Source organism: Heliangelus exortis, chromosome 8, assembly GCF_036169615.1.
Source record: "Heliangelus exortis chromosome 8, bHelExo1.hap1, whole genome shotgun sequence".
In the NCBI taxonomy this organism is placed as follows: Eukaryota; Metazoa; Chordata; class Aves; order Apodiformes; family Trochilidae; genus Heliangelus; species Heliangelus exortis.
Genome location: NC_092429.1, coordinates 30,796,673 through 30,817,469, shown reverse-complemented (window position 1 = coordinate 30,817,469; position 20,797 = coordinate 30,796,673). Strand labels below are relative to the sequence as shown.

General features: G+C 38.7%; 1 protein-coding gene across 4 annotated transcripts in view; it reads right to left on the bottom strand.

Annotated features, from left to right (window-relative positions):
* The window catches only part of SUCO (SUN domain containing ossification factor), a 33,343-nt gene that overhangs the window by 3,196 nt on the left and 9,350 nt on the right, over window positions 1-20,797 (bottom strand). The window contains exons 2-22 of one of the 4 annotated variants that reach the window (XM_071751469.1): window positions 20,196-20,304; window positions 17,885-17,986; window positions 16,485-16,630; window positions 14,471-14,611; window positions 14,139-14,289; window positions 12,636-12,756; window positions 12,284-12,408; window positions 11,759-11,826; window positions 11,470-11,577; window positions 10,737-10,842; window positions 9,028-9,048; window positions 8,744-8,799; window positions 7,681-7,772; window positions 7,202-7,267; window positions 6,492-6,566; window positions 5,856-5,952; window positions 3,754-4,917; window positions 2,788-2,875; window positions 1,370-1,474; window positions 575-729; window positions 119-210 (exon numbers count right to left, since the gene is read on the bottom strand). In XM_071751469.1, the coding sequence (XP_071607570.1) occupies window positions 119-210; window positions 575-729; window positions 1,370-1,474; window positions 2,788-2,875; window positions 3,754-4,917; window positions 5,856-5,952; window positions 6,492-6,566; window positions 7,202-7,267; window positions 7,681-7,772; window positions 8,744-8,799; window positions 9,028-9,048; window positions 10,737-10,842; window positions 11,470-11,577; window positions 11,759-11,826; window positions 12,284-12,408; window positions 12,636-12,756; window positions 14,139-14,289; window positions 14,471-14,611; window positions 16,485-16,630; window positions 17,885-17,986; window positions 20,196-20,304 (3,188 nt within the window). The remainder of the gene's footprint in view (window positions 1-118; window positions 211-574; window positions 730-1,369; window positions 1,475-2,787; window positions 2,876-3,753; window positions 4,918-5,855; window positions 5,953-6,491; window positions 6,567-7,201; window positions 7,268-7,680; window positions 7,773-8,743; window positions 8,800-9,027; window positions 9,049-10,736; window positions 10,843-11,469; window positions 11,578-11,758; window positions 11,827-12,283; window positions 12,409-12,635; window positions 12,757-14,138; window positions 14,290-14,470; window positions 14,612-16,484; window positions 16,631-17,884; window positions 17,987-20,195; window positions 20,305-20,797) is intronic. The other 3 variants (XM_071751470.1, XM_071751471.1, XM_071751472.1) reach the window with 3 other exon arrangements.

Here is a 20,797-nt window from a genome sequence, read left to right as displayed (position 1 = left end):
CAGAGCACTTTGATGTTAACCCGTAATTCCATTTTCATACACTGGTAGTAACACACGTGTTGTGTAAGACTAAAGGAGCAGCATTAGAGAAGAGATGTGAAAAATATGTGAATAATACCTTCTTTACCAGCTAGCTGAAAAGACTGGGATCTGACCAGTGGAAGTGATGTTCTCCTTTTTAAATTCATATCATCATAGGAGGAAAAACACCTAGAAAACAAAACACGTTGTTTAACATCTTTTAAAGACATTTTTCTCAGGACTGTCATAGGCATTTTTCATTAAGGAACAAACACCTTGGGCAGAAGGACAGAATTCCTTACTGAGGTGCCTAAGAAAGCCTGGCAAAGAGACACAGCACTGCACTTACAACAAGTTCAAGGTATGCTAAGTGTAGTAGCTCCTAAATGCTCCTAGGAGAGAATTACTACACAGTAGCTCTGGCTATTCTCCATTAATTTTGTGTTTGCAGAAAGAAGCCTCAGAATTAAAACAGATGTGGAAGTCCCAGCAGATTTGGGAAAAATCAACAAAAGCTGCAAGAACAACAAAGTTTCAAAGATGAACACATTACCTTTTGGGGCTAGGGTAATGATTACTTTTGGGAAGTTTGGAGAAGTAATCTTCACAGAACTGAGAAGTGCTTCTGCATCTCTGCACACAGAGCACCAAGCCCAGAATGACACAGAGAAGCAGAGAAATCACAAGGTAGGTCTGCCTGTCAGAAACCTGCAAGAATTTGAGTTAAAAACAAGGATTTAATTTAATTTTACTATTATTCTTGTCTTTTAAACATTAAAAAAATCAAAGAACAAAATGGTTATATAACATATGGTTAAGTCACTTAAATTTCTCTAAACTCTTGTTAAAATTTGAGTCTTTCAGAGGTTTGATGTCATCTATTGGCTACAGCAGCACTCAAAGACTGACAGCTAAAAACCATCAACTGGTAAAAGGACAACAGTTCACCAGCTACAGTGCTACCATTATTATCCCATTACTGCCATTCCCAAGTCAGTGGTTAGTCTTCTAATGTCATTAAGAATTGTTTCACACAACACTACCAGTACCCATGCACTACAGGGAGGCTGGGATATTAAGTTATTCCAAGGAAGTTTTATCTTTATTTTTAGACTACAGTCCTGGAGTGAAGTACGGCTGTAGCAGAAATTGTTATGAATTCTGCTGTGCACAAGACAGCTTGAGCAACTCAAACTTTCCTCCCTTCCCCTGGCCAGCTGCTAAACCAGGCTGAAAAACAGCACTAGAGACAACTTCTCACATGAAAAGGACTCCTCTTCAAATTAAGGTGAGTTGCTGCATCCCTTTCCTTTGAGTTCTTGTGCCCTATTGCTGAATTTATACTTACCTCACGTTTTAATTCCACCACAGTTGTTGACAGATTGGAAACCAGCTGTGTCATGTTGGTGAGCTGTGCCAGTAAGAGCTGGATTGCTTCTGTCTGTCTCTGATCCTGCATTAGAGAGAGTCATGGGCATGTGCTGGAGCTCCCAGGGTTACACTGTCACATACTCTCACTAGTACTGAGTTAGTACTGCCTGACACAGGCATTGTGCAGACTCATGGTTTCCTCAGCACTGTTTTCAACACAGCTTTCAGACACCATTTGAAGCTGCTTACACAGCATCAGCCATACACACTGCCATAAAACATCAATATTTCTACTGGGCTGGTGACATTTTGTCAAATTATGCCAAATTCATTTCATTACAGTGATTTCTGCTGTCTTAAAGGCAGATGTTACAAAAAACACAGAGATGACCATGCAGACCTGGTGGTCCATCACCAAGAAGCTGATGGACAGCTTCTGCTCAGGGCTCAGGTAGCCAGGGACTTACTGACAGGAGCCCCAACCAGCCAGGAACAAGAAAATCATCTCTTTCCTGGAAAGAACCCTAACAGAATATTTTTTCCCATAATAAAACAAGAAAGGTGAGCAGAGTATCAGGGAGGTAACCAAGAGGAGCACCTCAGACTGCCCAGCATTTGATAATATTTAAAATAAAACCAGAAAATAGCATGTGTATTATCTCAGGGAAGTTGCTGCTTTCTTCAGTTGATGGATGAGCAAACTACAGGCCTGCACTTCAGAAATTTTTAGGCAGTTTCGGATTACAACCTGCTTTGCTACATCCAGTTGCTTTAGTCATTATTCAGCACTGCAGTTAGCACTGTTTTTCACAGCTGCTCAGGAAAGCCAGAATGGCAGAGCAGGGAAAACCTCCTTCAGCTCCCACTTCCTTAAATCACATTTTAAAGAATGAACTAAAGTTTTTTTTTACATGCATTACACTTACACTTGCAAATGCAAATTCTTCCTTTGTAAAGGCTAAGTCTCTTCAGCAGCACTCCCTCTTCTGGGAAATTGTCTATCTAGCCTTCAAATTCCAGATGAAAACCAAAATAATTCTAAAAATATAGTGGTTTTCAATGCAGCTACAATCAAGAAACAAGGGTTGGAAGTTACCTGACTAACTTTTTCATTAACAAAGATATTTAAGAGTTTTAGTCATTACCAGCTGATAACTGTTTGTTTTTTTTTTCCCCTTCAAATACAAAAATCAGGAAACAGAGCTGGAAATGTCTTTAATCTAAAACGACTGGGAACATATCTAAAAATTTTGTAACTGAAACAAATATTGTGAAGCATGGAATGAATGCTTTTAGAAGCAATTCTTCAACTGGCAGAATTCTTGCTCCTCATTGCAACTCTTCCATAAAACTTGCCTAATTAGGAAAACACTCAAATACTCCCACAAGCCTTACCTGCTCTTCTGCTATTCTTGAGGTGTTCTGAAGTTTTATTATTGTTTTATTGAAAGCCTTCTGCATTTCTTCCATTTGCTTTCTATACCTAAAACCAAAGGCATAAAGGGCTGAAATGTTTGTTCACAGACTCATGTTTGTTCACAGACTCCTCAGCACTAGACTTGTCTTCAGTAAACACAAGCATGCCAGCAGGTAGTTTTATCTAAACATCAAGTTGTATTTCCTTTGAAGGTTCACATAAAACAGACATGTGTCTCTATTTTTTCTGTGGGCTTTTTTTTTTTTTCCCCCCCCCAAGTTTAAAGTAAAAATCTATTTCAAGACCTCAGGGCAAATTTGCTGGGATTCAGGACAGAGAATTCTTTGTAAACACTGACTGCCAAGACAGACAAAACTGCAGTCAGTGTTACAGAGCTCCTGCCTAGAAACCAGTTCTGAAATGGGTCTGTTTCCTGATTCTCCTATGGCTAAGGAGCACCACAAATAAACACTAAGATACATACATCTATCAAAGAAAGTTTAGTTCCCTCTCCATGTTCCCTTCTTCAACCACAGTTATTACAGATAGTACAATAGTTTAAGTGGAAACAATTCAGTAAAGAAGGTGCTGTAGGTCTGTGTCATTCAGCTTAACAGCCCCAGGAGGATGGGCCCTTTTGCTGAAAGGTTTATGGACTCACATCCTGGCAACTACACTTTTACAGAACCCAGAAAAATATTCATCAAAACAAAATGAAGGTGATTGCATCTGAAATAAGAACGGGAGCCCCTGCTCCCCACAGCCACCTGTGTCTCCAGCAGCTACAGAGCTTGAGGTGCTCTTCTCAGCTTTCCTTTAAGGTTTATGCTGGGATTTAGGTTCTACTCCCTATACTACTCCCCACGTGTGCATGCTCCTCTGTGTAGCTGGCTCCAACCACACTTACCCAGGGTAGTAACCTTCCCAATCTGCCTCAGACTTACCTCTGACTGAGTTCTTCCAGGTACCTGCTGCTGAGGGACATGTTGACCTCCAGGGCTTTGATGCGGTTGTTGAGGCGCATGAACACGGATTCCTTTTGGTTGGAGCCATGAACCAGATTCCCATTGGCATAGCTGAGGTCTGTGGAATTCTGCAGTTCAGCATAGAAGTCTGTAGCTGTCCTCTGTGCTCCCCCAGAGACTGGAATGGCCATTAAAGCTTCTTCAGTTGCCTGATCCTCCTCCTTCGTTTCAGCAGGCACGGAAGGCTCAACAGTAGGTGAAGGAGGTTTCTGCACGTCTGGGGTGGTTTCTTTTCCCTCCCCAGCATCAGTGGTCACCATGGCCAGGGTGTGGTCAGGCTGCAGAGCAGTCTCTGTAGGTTTTGGAAGCACTGGAGGAGCAGTAGTCTCGATTGTGCTCATCTCCTTTACCTCAGCAGCCACGCTGGTTTCGGAAGCTACAGGGTTTTCTGCACCAGAGCTCTCACCTTTCTCAGTTTCTGCACTGGTCTCAGTTATATCCACCTGAGGAGTCAGCTTCGGTGCTACCAGGCCTGCGTCTTCTTTCTCAGGCTCCAACACCGTGTCTGTTGTTTGCAACAGCTTAACTTCAGAAGTAACTTCTAAGAGGAGGGACTGAGAGACAGTCTGAGGGTGGCTGGGTTCCAGCTCAATCAAAACTGTGGTTTGGTTACTGCTCTCCTCAGGAGTCACACTGCTGAAGTCAAGTGAAACAGCAGAGCCAGCTGGGCTCTCAATTTTGCTGTCTAACTGCTCAGGCAGAGGTTCATCTACTGCTGTGTGTCCAGACTGGGGCAGAACCACCTGTGGCTTCTGAGCAGCAGCAGAGTGACCCTGCCCTTGTTTACCTTCAGATTTACCACGCTGCCCGTGCATGGCTACTGCAACTGAGCACCATTTCAAGAGATATTCTGAAAAAGTGGAAATACAGCACACTGCTGCCATGTCAGAGCAGTACTTCTCTGTCTCCAGCTCAACCCATGCTGGCACTTCTTCCTCCTGATCGTCACTGGGCAGCAGGGTCACTGTTGATTGGCTTGTATCCTCTTCATACTCCTGTACTAGCTGGACAATAGGCCTTTCTTTTGTCAAATCCACCATTAAGTGCTCTTTATCCATCTGTGTTGGATCTGTGGTGACAAGTCTACAATGGATGAGTTAAAAATGGGATGTTACCTTCAACAGTTTTACATGCCTGCTCTTCAAGAATTAAATTGGATTTTTTTTTTTTAGACAATTAACAAAGCTTACCCCACTGACCGGTACTGGATACAATAATTTCTCTGGTATTTTTCAGTCCCAATTTGCAAAAAAAGTTATTTCAACCTTTGCTTCTGAAACAGACACTGACTGCCCCTTCCCTCACCCCTGAAAAGACTCAGCAGTTCTAACATCACCAATTCTTACAAAGCAAGCACCTTACTCCTCTGCTGCCATCTTCAAATGCAAATATCACAACCCTCCTCACTGAACCTCCTCAGGCTCTCAGCAATCAGTGTTAGGAAGCCACAAAAATACTATATATGGCAGAACTCCTGCCTTAGGAGCTAGAGTCTCAGCTCTAACTAGCCAAATCAGTTCTCAACAATTCTAATCAACTGGGAAAAAAAACCCAAAATATACACACACAGCTTCTCCCAGCCTAATTCTGTATCTTTGCACACAGACTTTCATCAAGGAAAGACCAGCAGAAAAATATAAGCTGCTAAAACAGAATTTGTCAGTATAAGTTAACTTTACTTTCATCAATAAAATGTACATTCATAATTAAGTCTCTCTTGCAGGAGACAACCTGCAAGACCTGAAGAGTATTAAACCTGTTTCCACCCAAAAAACCTGCAGTAGCCCAGAGCAAAATACTCCTAAAAAAATACAAACACTTGAGAAAGTCAGTGATGCATTTTGACACTTGGATCATAATGGAAACAGCTACAAAAACAGCAACTAAACCAAATAAAATTCTCTGGACAGTACATTATAGATTTCACCAATTCTGTCTTATTACCAAAGATTCCAGACTGGTACATACTATTTTCTGCTATAAACAAAATTAAAAGAAAGAGCCCAGCACCCAACACTCACTCTGGTGAAGGAACAGGAGTTGGTTCAGGCAATCTTGGTGCAGCTGTTGAAGTTGTAGGGGTGGCAGTGACATTTTCAGACACACTTTTGTTCCCTGCTGCAAAAAGAAGGAAAACATGAACATAAAACCCCATGTGTTTCTTTTCAACGCATTTTTGGGTTTTGGTGGTGTTTGTTTGGCCAACTGGTTTGTTTTTTTGTTTTGGGTTTTTGTTCTGGGTTGGTTTTTTGTTTGTTTTCTGTTTGATTAATTTGTTTGTTTTAGGGTTTTTTGTTTAGACTACTAACTGCAGTTATTTGAGTGACAGTGCTACTGACTGATTAGGTATATGATGTTATGGAGAATCTCAAAATGTTGCCAGGAAGAAGCAGCAACGTTAAATAAACATCTCCAAATACAGCTTAACAAATTATGTTTTTGTATTGGTTCCCTTCTGAGCAAATTGAGCATGTTTGTCCTTTCCCCAATCAGTAGGACAAAAAATTCTATGGCACTCCTCAGGTATGCCATAAAAGATAAAAGAAAAAAATACAGATCACCCAACTCTTCACAAAAAAATGAATAAAGAAGAAATTAAATTTTTTAAGATGGGAAACAAAATAAATACTAAACAAAGATCTAAACAAAATAAATACCTTCAGCTTCAGATGACTCTTCAGTTTTGGCTCCAAGCATATTAGCAGCAATATTGACCATACTTAGAATAGCATCTAAAAGAGATTAAAAAAAAAAACAAGAGAGGACATTCAGAGGGCCCAGGGATTAGGACCACTGAGCAAACTGCTAATTTGTAAAACAAAGCTGGAGGTTTTCCAATGGAAAAATCACAAGAGACAGTGAAGAACCATCAGTTCTCTCAAAAAAATACAAAGCTCTTAGGAAGAACACAGAAAGTACAATATTTACATAAAGCCTTCTCAGGAAGTATTCTCCAATCCCTTCCTTTCAAGCTGTACATAGTAAATCTTTATACCACGCCCCACAAATAAGGGACCTTACCTAAGCACAGATTTTTAAAGGTCTGAATAATTCATGTTCTGTAGCACTTTGGTACCTGTTATTTAAAACCTTATGTAACATTGATATTATTTGAAGTGCTCAGGATTCTTAAGTACAGAAAGCAAAGTTTCAAAAAAATAGAGAACTGGAAGGTTATATTCTTGACCCAGTAAGAATGATATTTCAGCTCCACATTGTTACTATTTGTTGCTGTGCAATTAAACAGGGATCACAATAAATTGTTCTGGCAGGAAAATCAAGTTGTAGTTGTTGAAAGACATTTTGTCATGCAAGTAGCTCGTTTTGTTTCAGCAGAGCAACAGTTTTTCTACTAAATCATACTCACTTGTAGCAGAACCAAGGAGATTTTTTGAAGATTTTTCTTCCCCTGTATTGTAATCCAATAGATAATCTATGTATAAAGAAGAAAGTCATTAAGACTAAGAAGATAGTCATTAAGATGACTATCAAAACAAGCCAAAGCAAGCAGCATTGATCATGAAAAATTCTCAGAAAATGGGCTGTGGACTAAGAAAAAAGCCATTTTATGTGAGCTGCTTGGATTATTTTAGTTATCCTCTGCTACTAGCAGGAGCTTAAGATATTGCCTAGGCTTCCAAGTTAAATACATACTTATTACTGGCATGTTAAAGGAAACCAGCAAATAATTACAACACTTTGTTTAAAATCTAAATATATGGCTATATACTGTCAATAAAACTAAATTTAGCAGTCAAATCATTTAGCATGTGCAGAAAGTGACCAGTCCCCAGCTTAGCACAGGACACATCTGAAGGGCTAAAAATGCAGAAGTTCTTTGGTTACCATAATCTTCATCAAAGAGTTCCTGGCGTTCAGACTGATACTGAGAATCTGCTATTTCTTCGTACTCTTCCACCATGCTAGTACCAAATACCCTGTTAATAAAGTTTTTTAATGAATTTTTATTAATCATGTATTTACTATATAATAATAATAATAAGCAACATAATAATAATAAGCAACATAATAATAATAAGCAACATAATAATAATAAGCAACATAATAATAATAAGCAACATAATAATAATAAGCAATATGAACATTGTGTAGTGTGTAGCAAATAAGTTAGATAAGCAATAGTTGCTTTCAGTTGGCCAAGATCAAACAGCAGGTATGGCTACTTTGTCAAACTTCCATTCACTAAGTCCACTGTTTGCTTTTCAACAAGGTCCTGCTTTTAATTCTAGCAATTCCAAAGACTTTTCTTCCTTTTTACCTTGAACTCATACCTAGACTTCCTTGCCTTAAGCTCTCCATGAGCTCTTAATATTTTCCACCTGAGGAGTGATGACCTCCCTGGCCATGCAGCATTCCCACTGCTCTGCCCAAATCAATCCAATTTAAAGAACTTTTGCCAACTGAAAACACAATTTGCCTTTCAGCACTTGAGTCCTCAGGTTCAAATCCTGACCTGGCTTTGACAGAGGCTGATTATTCTCTGCAGGACACATACACACAGTTGTTCTGCTGGAGATACTCAAAGAATTACTAACTCTGTGTGTCCCTGGATGCCATGCAAGACAGCAGCTTCCCCAAAGCTCTCACCACACCTGTTTTTCATTCACTTGTTCCTTGTTTTGCTCAGTCAGCCTTGAAAGGCTCATGTGCATGCTCCTGTTTCCTAAAAGCCCCCTCCCTGCAAATACAAACTATTCCTTACATGCTGGAGAAACAAATCAAGAGTCCAACCTTCTTTAAAAAGGCATTACAGCAGGTAATTTAGGCCATTTCTTCAATTCAGAGTGTTTCCAAATAACTTAAGTCATTTTGTTGCCCAACTATTATTAAAACCCACAAACTCCTCACTGTAAAGGAGGGAGAAAGACAAAAATACTTAAGATATTACCTTATAAGACTTAAAGGACAAAAATGTTCTGATCCAAAGTGTGATATCAACTCCACCTAAAAAGAATAAAAGGCACTTAAAATAAAACTCCAAAGACCCCAAGAGCATTTAATATACACACCCAATCTTGAAATGGCAAGTTTTGTTTACTCAGGGAATTTCTAGATTTTCCATAACAGGAAAGACTGAAAGATTTGTTCTTGCCATGCATAAAAGTGCTGAATCATAGCAGAGAACACCCAAAGCCCCATGCATTGATCATTCCAAAAGAAGAGTTTGCTAACCTTTATGTACTTGATGAACATCTGAAGCAAGAGAAAGGAAAAAAAAAAAAAAAAAAGATGTCAGTATAAAGGCTGAACACATGCCACAGGCAACTAGTTGTTTTTAATTCACTACTCTAAATGTTTAAGAAGTTGTGAAGGATCAAGTTAAAATACAACGCCATCTCCTTTAGTTAGCAAGATTTCATTTAGCCCTCATACTAAAGATGTGGCAGATAGAAGGTAACATGCAACAATTGTTTTATTAATGAAATTACTCAATTTTTCCAGGCAGCATGATGGCAGAGAGAACAATAGAGTTCAATTTACTGAGTGTATTTTTCTCCCTCTTAAAGAGCACAGATCACAGCAGGATCAAAAGGGAAAAAAAAACCTCATAGCACGCATTCTTTGTACTGCTGCTTCAAATTCAATATAACATGCTTCAATTTATAGAAACACTACTGGAAGAAAATGTAAGGAGCATCTGATACATTTGGAATCTTCAGTCAGAGTACTTCTAGTGAGAATTTGTCTACACGCTGATATTTGTTTAATCTGAATTAATCTTTTGAGTGTACAATGCTTTTGTTGAACTGCTGTGCAGACACTACCAATGAAGGGCTGTAATAATTTTGCAATAATCAAGACAACTACTCCCATAAAAGTGCTCTGACAACAAGATTTCCATTATTTTTGAAAGAAGTTCATTAATTCACTTTCGAAAAAATAATAAAACTATTATTTTTTTCCCCCTGTTCTGTAGGCAGACTTAGAACATGCCTCCTTTCTGTGCTACAAAGTAAATACATTACAAGAACAATCCTTTCAAAACTTGACCATGCTGTATGACTCTTGGCAGAGCAGAGCACTGCCAAGGGATTAAATGCTGAAGCACCAAGAATAATCCTGGCACTTCAGTACCAAGCAAGTTTCCAGCTACCTTAGGGCACTAATTCAGCCAGAAAGCAGAATTAAAAATACATTACATCTTTATCCTGGGACTCATGCAGAATTTCTGGGTAGAAAAGTTAAATAACTATCATTCATAACTACTTCTGCATGAAAGCACAAATCATTATTCAGTAGCACAAACAAAAAAAAAACAGTTTGGAAAGCACCCCACTTGGTAAATAATCCATGACTGGAGAGGATCTAGAAGCCCTTCCACTATGTCCCAATACTTCCTCAAAAACGTTTATCCCAGTCCAAGTACTAAGTTGTTTATGGAGTTTTATTCTCTTTGAGACAGGATTCAAGATCCTGCCTCCTGAGTGCTGAGCACAAATCACTGCCCAGCTCCTGCCTGCCACACTACTGCTGATTTTTGCCACCTGGGCACTCATTCAGCTGGCTGTGGACCAAAAATACCAACAGGTTCTTTTCCTGATGGTAAAAAGGGGCAGCCAAGAGACAGCAAAGGCTGATACTTATTTTAGGATTAGAAGACAGCTGGTAAAGTTAAATGGAATAGAAAACTCTGGATTTTTCTTAATTCAGAGAGCAACTAAGGTGATACTTGGGACGGGGAACAGGTGCTTCCTAAGATCCTCTCCCCTGCCATTAGGAGGAAGGCAACAGACTTGTGATTTTGGGACAGGGGTTTAGTACAAGGCCAATCTCACCAAGGCCACTAATAAACCCAGTGCAATTAATAATAAAGCATCTCTGGATACTCTCATACACCTCTCCTCACTTGAGAGGGACAGATGCTTTTGCAGCTAAGTTACCTTAACATATTTTGCATACATCTGTTCATCCAGAGGAAAGCTTTGGACATTTCTCTCATCTCTGGCATGGAAAGTACCTAATTTAATCCACTTGTTGGTTGGATACCTAGGAAAGAAACAACAGTCAGCTAATGAAATGCAAGAACCTGCTGCTTACAGGCATTTCCTGAAGATTCTCAAAAATAGCCTTTTTTTTTTCCAGTTTTAAGATAGTGGCAATATGTTTGGTGTTTTTTTATGAGAAGAGTTGCAAGATAAGGGTGTTCCCAACACAACACCTCAGCAATACCTCTTCATAAACTTAAGAGTGTGCAAGCCCTTGAAGAATGAAACCCTATACTTGATCCAGACACTTAAAGGGATGTGAAAATGGTCTGAGTGACAAGAGAGCCCCCAACCTTAGTGGCATTCTGTTAAGGAATGTTCGCTTATTGATCAGCAATCCACCACCTAGAAGCTGTATGATTTCTACTTGTTTTACTGCTACTTTTAAATATTTTTCTCATTTTCATTCTTAAGGAGGCATGGAAAGATTTCAAAACCATGTCTCCTAGAACCTCGCAGCCTTTTTATGGAAAAAAAAAAGATCCAGGTAACACAAAGAAAAGCCAAGCAGTTTTACAGTAAATCACACTTTGTACAATAATAGGTGTACTGAGACCATGGTTTGCAAAGCTGTCTATCCAGTAATTATTTCATTTTTCATTCAGAAGAGCAGGCTTTGATAACATACCTGTCACTAATAGACACCAGAAAGTCTTTAGGAGTGGAAGAGAATAATTCATGATTTGCAATATCAAGCTGCTTGACTTGGACTGGTTCACAGAGCTCAATAACAAACCTTAAAAACAAAAAACTTATTAAAAAAAAGCACTTTTTTCTAAAATTACAATCCTCAGACCTTTCAAACACATTCCCGCCAGACACATCAAGGTCCAGTCAGTCCCAGAGCATCCACACAGTCCCTTCCCAATGGAAAACCAGAACCACTTGGGTCAGACAAGCACACCTGAGCAACCTACCAGATTTTAGTACTGCAAGGATTTAACATATAAAGGTCCATGTTTTCCATCAAAATAGCTGAAGTGCTCTGTGAAAAGAAGAGAAATGGTATTTTAAATTGTATGATAAAGCAACCGGGGGTTTTCCCCTTTCTCTCTCCAAGTAATTTGTTAGTAGTACCAGGTTTCATAACATTCTAAGCAAGATAATAACAGGAGGAGAAGGTGCCATGCTGCTTTTGGACAATCACAGATTATTTCCTGTTGCAAACTATTTAATACAATTTTGTTCAATCTCATTAGACTGACCCCTCTTCCCAAATTCACTTCAAGATGTAGATTTCTCTACAGCAATGCTTCTTAAAACAAGGCAGATCATAGTTTCTGTTCAGCTTTTGTACATGATAAAACAAATCATGAACCTGAACACAAAAATAAAAGATTACTTCAGAAATCAGTGTTCAGATTTAAATAACTGTACTTTGCACTACTTCTTGCACAAGAGTAAACTGAAATAATACCCACAAATAATTAGTCAACGCTTACCTTTGCCTCTGGATTTGCTGCCAGAATTTTGGCTCCACACTCCACAGAAGCATAGTTATTCCTATTTTTCTGGACCTTTTTTGTGGGATGCTGCCCACCAGCAACAGAAGGGTGCATGGACTGACCTAGGAACAAGAAAACATTGCTGCTATACCAAACCACACAAACAAAATGTTTTTTCATTTTCAAGGAACTACTGCTCACTGCTTTTATACAATAATGTTACCAATTATTTAAGTTCTAGCAGAAAAACTAAGATCCAGGCTGCATCCCAAATTCAAACAGATTTACTATTCAACTTTGAGACTGGATGAAAGATTATTTAGACCAAACCAATGAATCCTGAACTTACTTTTTTCTTTTTCCACTTCCATGACTTTCTTCTTCCATTCATCAAATGTTGGAATGTCTCCAGGGTCCTTTGGAGTTATCACTGATGTAGGGTCAATTTCTCCTGGTTTTTTATAGTCTTTCTACAAAAGAAAGCCACCCTTTATGAATATTTTTTCAGTGCCAACAATGAAAACAAAGAACCTGAATGCTTAAGAAAAAAATAAAGGCTTTATCTCATCAAGCCAACAGCAGATACATCATTTGAACCCATGACAAAACTTAGTGCCAAGGTAAACTTGCAAACCAGAATAAAACGTGATGATTTCCTCCTAGAATTATAGATTCTTCCTTCCACCGAGGCACTGGCAATTTTTGTGGCTAAAATAATACATTTTAAGTAAAATGTAAGCATCTGTTTCATAAAATACCTATCTGTTTTTTCTTCAAGATTTTTGCTTTTCCTTCTTCTAAGGAGGAAAGGTTTCCCTGTAGCAGGAATCTTCAAATGTGAACGTTGGACATGAGAGAATTCCTCTCCCAGGACACAAGATCCTCTTTGGACTATGACAAAAGTGCTTAATCAAAAACCTGAGTAAGCAATGCCAAATCATGCTCTCACTTAACTATGACATCAGGCAATTATTTAAATTGCAGTCTTTAAAGCATTAGGTTAAAGGAAGAAAATTCTGGTTTGTTTTTAGTTACTTTTTAAACACTTTATCCCAATTTGTTTGCAGTAGGTTCTCTACCTGCAGTGAGGAAGTCCTCTAATTATTTTAAGTCACACTGCACTCTTTTCAGTTAGCTTAGGAAAAACTTTTCTAGTTTCATAAGAGTTAATTCAAGTTTAGTGACAGTTTAAATGTGATGTTAACAAAGCAAAAAATGGCATTGCCATGGTCCTGGTCAATCTTTACCTATTAAAAAAAAAAATAATTCAAGCCTCACAGTAACAATATAAAAGCAGGTAGAAAGTTAAGTAAAAATGACCTATCTAGCTAGGTATTCCACTTTAAACAGTGCCCAAGACACTAAGGAAAGAATAAAAACACAAACTTTTTTAATTTCCTCTAAGTCTCATCTTTGCCTGTAGCCATCTGATTCCTACTCAGGAACTTCCTGACTCAGTCAAAATTCTTTCAACTCAAACTTCTTTTCTACAAGCTTACCTGGGCTGCTCCCTTTTGTTTTAAACCTCTGTAAAAGCCTCAGCATCCTGTAGGATGTCCCAGCTTAACTATGTGTACATGAAGGACATTTCTTCTGGATTCTGCTCGCAACAGTGTGGATTTCCCCAAGTTTTAGCTCAGAAAACTTGTCTTGTGCCAGTGGAACCACCCTGCTGCCCTTTTCTCCCAATTTATCATCCCATTGTGGAGATGGCAGATTCAGAACTGCAGACAGCACTAAAAATGTAAGGGCTGTGCACTGACAGAAAAAACCCTGATGGATGGCACTCATCTTTAAGAAAGGTGATAACCTAAGAGAGGGCATTAAGCTCCTATGGGTACTGAGTGCTTACCTCCCTCTTTAAGTTCTCCGAGGCATTCAGAGCAGATTTTTGCTCGTCTGCCCCCTTTTCAGCTGCTGAAACTTTTGACTCAAACTCAGATTTTGTCTTCTTCTCCTTGCCATGTGAAGATGAGATGTTCTCTATGTGCTGACCTGCAAGGCTGAGAATTTTAAGGTGTGTTAGGACCTATAAAATCATCACGCTTTTAGCCACATGCAATATTAAGCACACCCACAAGCACATAAATATGCAAGCACGTGGCAGTGTTTGTTGCAAGGGCGGGACAGAAAATAATTGCTACTTTTAGATTATTCAGATTCACGGCCTCTTTCAAAACTCACCTTTCTTGTGGGCTGACAAAAGAGGGAGGCTCAGTCTGAGGGTCAGCCTCAAGTGTTCCACCAACATCACAGTCAGGTTCTGAGTGCTCAGCTTCACTGAAGCCAACCAGAGGGGTATCAGCATGGGAGTTTTCTATTGCACTGAAGTGAAAAAAAAATAACACAAATTTTACCCTTCTGAAAACACAACCTGCTAATCAATCAGATAAATAAAGATATTTGAAAGTTTTACAAAGCAAGTCTCACATAAATAATTAAGAGGAATGAAGTATTCTATGCTTGTGGAACTGCAGCCTCACCTGTACCCATCAAGAACAGAACTTCCTTTCTCAGCCTGGTTATCCCTGCAAAGGAACTCAGAGCCACCTTCTCATCTCTCAGAACTCTCATCTAACATCTTCCCAAACACCACAACAGATAATTTTTCCCCCATCACCACTACAAACTAAAACTCCTTCCTAGTTGCCCAACTGCCAGCAATTTTCTTTTCTAACAAAGGAAGCAAACAAGACCGAGTTTCATCACTAAAAGGTCCCAATGTTTCCAAGTCAGCAGTCAGAACAGAAGCTGGGTAAAAGCAGAGGAGAAAAGGGATGGCATTAAAATATGTAGCAGCATCACCCAGAATTCCTCCCATTATATTTAGTTTTTTTACTGGTGTAAAAAAAAAAAAATGAGGTAAGACAGCACACCATTACCCAAGCTGCATAAACAACCCAAACTAGCTTATCTTCCCACTGTTTTACTTCCTCTCCCCCAATAAGACTCAACACTACCTCAGACAAACCCTAAAGTAAAAAAATAGAAAGCAAGCTTCCCTATGTGCACATTAGGAATGATGGAATAGCTGGGGAGAAGATGGACAAATAATAACTTCTGTGACTTTCTTTCCTTTTCCAGTACAGGGATGACTTTCATTCTTATAAAGGAGGCTATAAATTAGATCTAAGAAAAAAAAAATTTTTTTTATTCTGCCTCCTAATTTCAATAGAAGCTTTTTCTCAGCATCAGCAGCAAAACTAGGCTAAACCAGTATCATGCTGCAAAAACACAAACTGTCAGCAACTTAAAAGGGGATCTCTTTTTGTTCTGACTAATACAGTCAACAACAGAAGCAGCTGTAACAAACAAAGCAAGCCAATTTTATTTAAGTTTCATGTTCCCACAGCATGAAACAAGTAATTCTTGGGTATTCAAGGCTGAAGTCTAAGAAACATAAGAAAATGTTAGCTACAAAGCCCCAGAACTCACACCTGAGATGCACATGGTTTAGCTCTGCATGTTACACTTAAATGATTGAAGTCTGACCAACCATTACACTTAAAGACAATAAAAAGCCCAGGAGAATTTTGTAAAAGTACCTAAAATATCCACAGGAATTTCCACACTATAGCTCACATGTGAGAGCACAGCATTCCACAAAAGAAGGGAAACAAAATTGAGCACACTAATTCCTGAAGACTGCCTGCAGCAGAGGAAACTCTGCAATATGTTAAGTAACAGAATTGCAAACTATTTTGGTTGCATTTATACTAAAATTTGTTATTTCATCACAATGCTCTCTAGATCAGAACTTACTGACTGCTCTGTTGTAAGTCCTGGAGTAAAATTCTGCAAAGTTCTTCCTTAACTGAAAGTGAAGGCCACTGCTGAAGCAGCCTTGATTTCTGCTATCAGAGATGTGAAAGCACATGTGTGAAGGACAGATATCCCAAGGGTAAAGACTTGAGGGCTTTTATAGTACAGATTCCCTAGCACATAAAAGACACTGGATTTTTCTGTCAAAGCAGCAGCTAAGCAGTATGACCCTGCATGCAAGTACACAAAAAAATAAATCACACACTGAGTGAATAACAACATATTCCATTAGCACTGACACCATAAACCCAAGTACAGCCAAAGTATGATGTCTGTCAGCCTAGTCTTACCCCTCCCAAACCTGAAGAGGTAATCCTTTTAACATCAAAGTAAATGATATTCACTTTAAGATCAAAATAAAACCAAAAGAGCTTACTCAGGCTGTGAAACTGGAGGTATCTCTGAGGTAGGTGAACTGGAAATGTTTTCAGTGCTTGGAACTATGCTAGACAAAGCTTCATTTAAATCTACTGAAGGTGGAGTCTCAGCTTCAGGCTGGCTTGGTTCACTTACTTCTGCAGTCTGTGAAAACATTACAGATGAACATATGTTTGTCAAAGCATTCATACAATAACACCTACTGTGGAGTCCTAACAGTTCAGCAGTTTGGATTTCTGTCATCAATAAACCTAAAAACCAGACAGCAAGATAATTAAGCTAAACATTTTTTTTCTTCATAAACCAAGGTGGCATTTAATACTACTGGGGGACAGTTGCAACACTCTGCAATAATAGAATAAAAATGTTAATTGGGGAGGCATCTGCAGCAGCTTCCTCAACTATGCATTTCTACAAAAGGACAGCCATGAGAAAGCAAGCTTGAACATTTCAGCAACTGAAATAACTGGTTCTATTTACACACTCCATTACAATAATATTTACATTTTTATCCCAAGCCTACTTTTGGGGAAAAGCTTTCCTTTTTATCACTGCAATCAAGGTCAAAAACAATTTAGAAGCCTATTCCGTGTTGTTATTGAACAAAGAGTAATTTTGAGACATTTCAGAGAGTCTGAGCCTTGCTTATTTTATGTCCTCAGTTTTCATCAGTCCTTGAACAGCATCATCAAAATAAAGCTTTCTAAATCTGAAAGAGTACACAACCACTGAAACAAGTCAGGTTAGCCCCTGCACCAACAGAAAACACTATTAAAAAAGCCTTTTGTCAAGAGCTGGAATGTTTTACTACTGAATTACCTATCTAAACCATGCAATGTATACTCAGATGTATGTCCTGCATGTGTTTGAATCAAACTACAAAAAAATATACATCCAATAAGTCATCTTTAACAGTAGGCTTTGAAATAATTAACACCAAGCACTAGGTTAAGAGTATTAATGGTACCTACACCTGTAACACAACCCTTTTTCCATTTTAACAGAGGAAATGAAACTGAGAGAAGCCAAAATGGACTGCTGCAATCACCAAGTTTGATCTATACAAAAGAGCTCAGTGAGAAGGGTTTTTCTGTTTTATTTATGGAGACATCCACACCTGTAACATACAATTTTAATTCATCTTGGAGAGACTTCTTCACTCAGTACCTACAAATATTAAATTACTCTTATTGTTATTTATGTATATGGGAAATGAAGATCTGTTAGGTCATATATATTGTCCTTCCCTGGAAACATGAGTCTGGCAGCAACCCTACATACAAGTGAAATGTGAGAGAGGGTTATTATGAATGAATTAAATAACCAAAATGAAAGACTCTGAAAACCAAGAAGCATTTCAAGTGTGTATGGAGACACTGAATGAAATAAAGGTCTTGCCTGGTCAGATTTTGTTAATTCATCAGGTGGCTCTTCTGTAGAGTAACTCCATGTACTTGAGTCCACATGCTCAGATTCCAGCCCAGGACCAACCTCTTCCCCCTGGCACAAAGGTAAAACCCCAGTAAGTATGGAGTAACAGAATAAAGAGCTACTTTTGGTACAGACTGAAGAATAAAGAATACCTTTACAACTACCAAAATATCAACCAGTTAAAGCTACAGGAATCCTCAGAGCCCTTGCCCACATATGTTTGGAATCTCATCTGTCCAAAGATTATAGCAAGGTAAAAGAATTCAGTTAAAACTTCACAGGAGAGACCACTTTGGCCTTGTCTTACGTTGTTCTGTTTGGGTGCCAAGGAAAACCAGGAATTCTGCTGTGCTGACAAATCCTCCCTATCTCCATGCTGCTGGAAATACGAAGGTGGAGGAGTGGGGGATGATCCTAAGATGACTTAGAAAGGCAACCACTGAAAACAACACTTTGCACATTTGTTACAGCAGTGTTATCAGCAGAACTAGAATCATTTCACAGGTCTGCTGCTATCATTTGAAACAACTTTTCTCTTTTACAACTCAAGATTTACAATCAAGGGCAGTGAATTCCCTAAGTAATAGAGGATACACATATTAGGAGAAAAAAATAATTTTTAAAACCACCAGACTGTAAAACTAAAAAGAATTTACTTGCCCCTCAAGCTTTTTTTTTTTTTTTTTTTACAGTTGTGACTGCAACACATGCAAGGGTTTTTTTGAGCAGTGCTTTAAAATGTGGCAAGAAATCTGGCAGAAGTTTACACACACCTCATTTCAGAAGGGCAATCTAAAATCCTGTGGTTGAAGACTAGAAATGTCAGTGTTCAGATCCAAAAAGGGCTGCAGTGCTATCCAAAAATCACATGATCACATGAATTTGAAAGTTAAGGCACACGTTGGAGGAGCACAAGTACAAATTTGAGGAGGCAAATCTTAAAGACAACAGCCAAGAAACATTTTTCCCCCAAATATTAGCTCCCATCACAGTCACCAAGATGAAACAGCATCAATGCCTCAGAGACAACTATTCCCACTGATCAGCAGCTGCAAGACATCTCCACCAGCCTAGTTAGGAGTAATAAACAGATGCTTAGTGGTTTCTTGTACACCCAAGAGATTTTTCTTTAATGCGTAAAAAGTACACTACATCTTTGGGTTTAAGTTGAGAAATCTGCTTAACACCACAGCCATGAATGGGAAGAAAGTTAAAAAAGCAGGGAAACAACACACCTGTGACTGGGAAGCCACTAAGTTTACTTATCTTTCCAGTTTTGTTATACCAGCCATTAAACTGAAGCAGGATTTCCTCCAGGCAACCAGAACAGGTCTGAATCCTACTTAGCCACAGAAAATGGCTCAAAAATACAGCTATCCAAGGTGTTGAAATGCTTAGGAAACCTACAATATTTTCTGGTCAGGCAAGCTCTCCACTAGGAGTTAACTAGACTGCTCAACACACATTTTCCAGGTTTGATGTGTCATATAAAAGCTTTCATCGAATGAGGACTATGATTAGCAATATGATGCTAGAGACTAAATCGATGGAGGAAATGGGAAGGCAATTAAGATCAATACTAGCCATCCTTATCACAGGAATGATTCTTGACCTGTGTAAATAAATAAATGGAATTACAAAGACTTTCTGATGCCAACTCAGCTGTTTGGGAATTCACTATGAAACCGCACCATGCAGACACTTGGACTGAGTTAATCGTGGTGGAAATTATGCTCCATTTCATCTGAAGTGCTGAGTAATGCAAATAAGGGACAGAATCTTCCTTATTAGCATTTCACATGTATTTTAGCTGTTTATTTTCATTAAACAGGAGGCAAACAAACTGATAAATACCAACTTAATAAAACCAGCTCATTTTACATCATTTATTTAGGACAGCAACCATCTGTGGACTGGGTTTTTAACACAACACAGATGCAACTGGCAGACTGTGGCCTGGATATACCCAGGCCACCACCTCTTATTTTATCTGCAAAGCCACACAGGAGCCCTGATGACCACCACTTCTAACAGCTGGCACACAAATAAAAAGACTAAGACAATATTGCTACCTTATCTATTTTTTCCCCTCACACATACAAAAACATGAAGGAAAACAAAAACTTGGAAAGATAACATCATGGTTCACAGAAAAATTTGAGTGTATGAAACATGCTGGCCAAGAAGACAATGAATCAGTATATGAATCCATTTTCCTTTTTGTAATTAAATATCAAGTCTCACTGAGCAGCTAATTTCCATGATTAATTCAGCATACCTTTTCCTGAACATTTTTGTCATCATTTGCCAGGGCACAAGCATCACCTGAAGCATATTGCACTGCTGATGAAAAGGCGTCTTTACAAAAGACATGCCAAAGAGGAAGCCTATTTAAAAACAAGAAAAAAGAGAGAAGGTCAAAGTCTTGATTTCAAATAAATAATATTTTAAAATCCCCTCAGCACTGTCTCCCTCAATCTTCCTTCAGTTGTTCCCATGAGGGGTGCCTAAAGAGGAAAACACAAGTAGAGTTCATAGATACTCATTTATCAAAAGTATTGGAGGGCTTAAGAAATTAGTAACAGAAAACACACAAGAAAACTCCTTACAGATAAAACCTCCTGACATATGTTTTGGAAACACCATTTCTCCAGGTGGCAGGCAACCACAAAATCAGACTTTTGTTGTAGAGCTGTAAACCTACTGCTCCTCTTCCACCCTCAGCAGCAGGGAGTGTTAGCAAGGTACTTTTTTCTGTCAAATCTGTCTTATCCTAAGCACAAGACACACACTGAAGACTGAATGAAATATTACCAGGCTTTTACAGTCCCCCTTCTTAGCTTTCACTTGGAAAAATTAGTTACACAAATACTTTGAGTC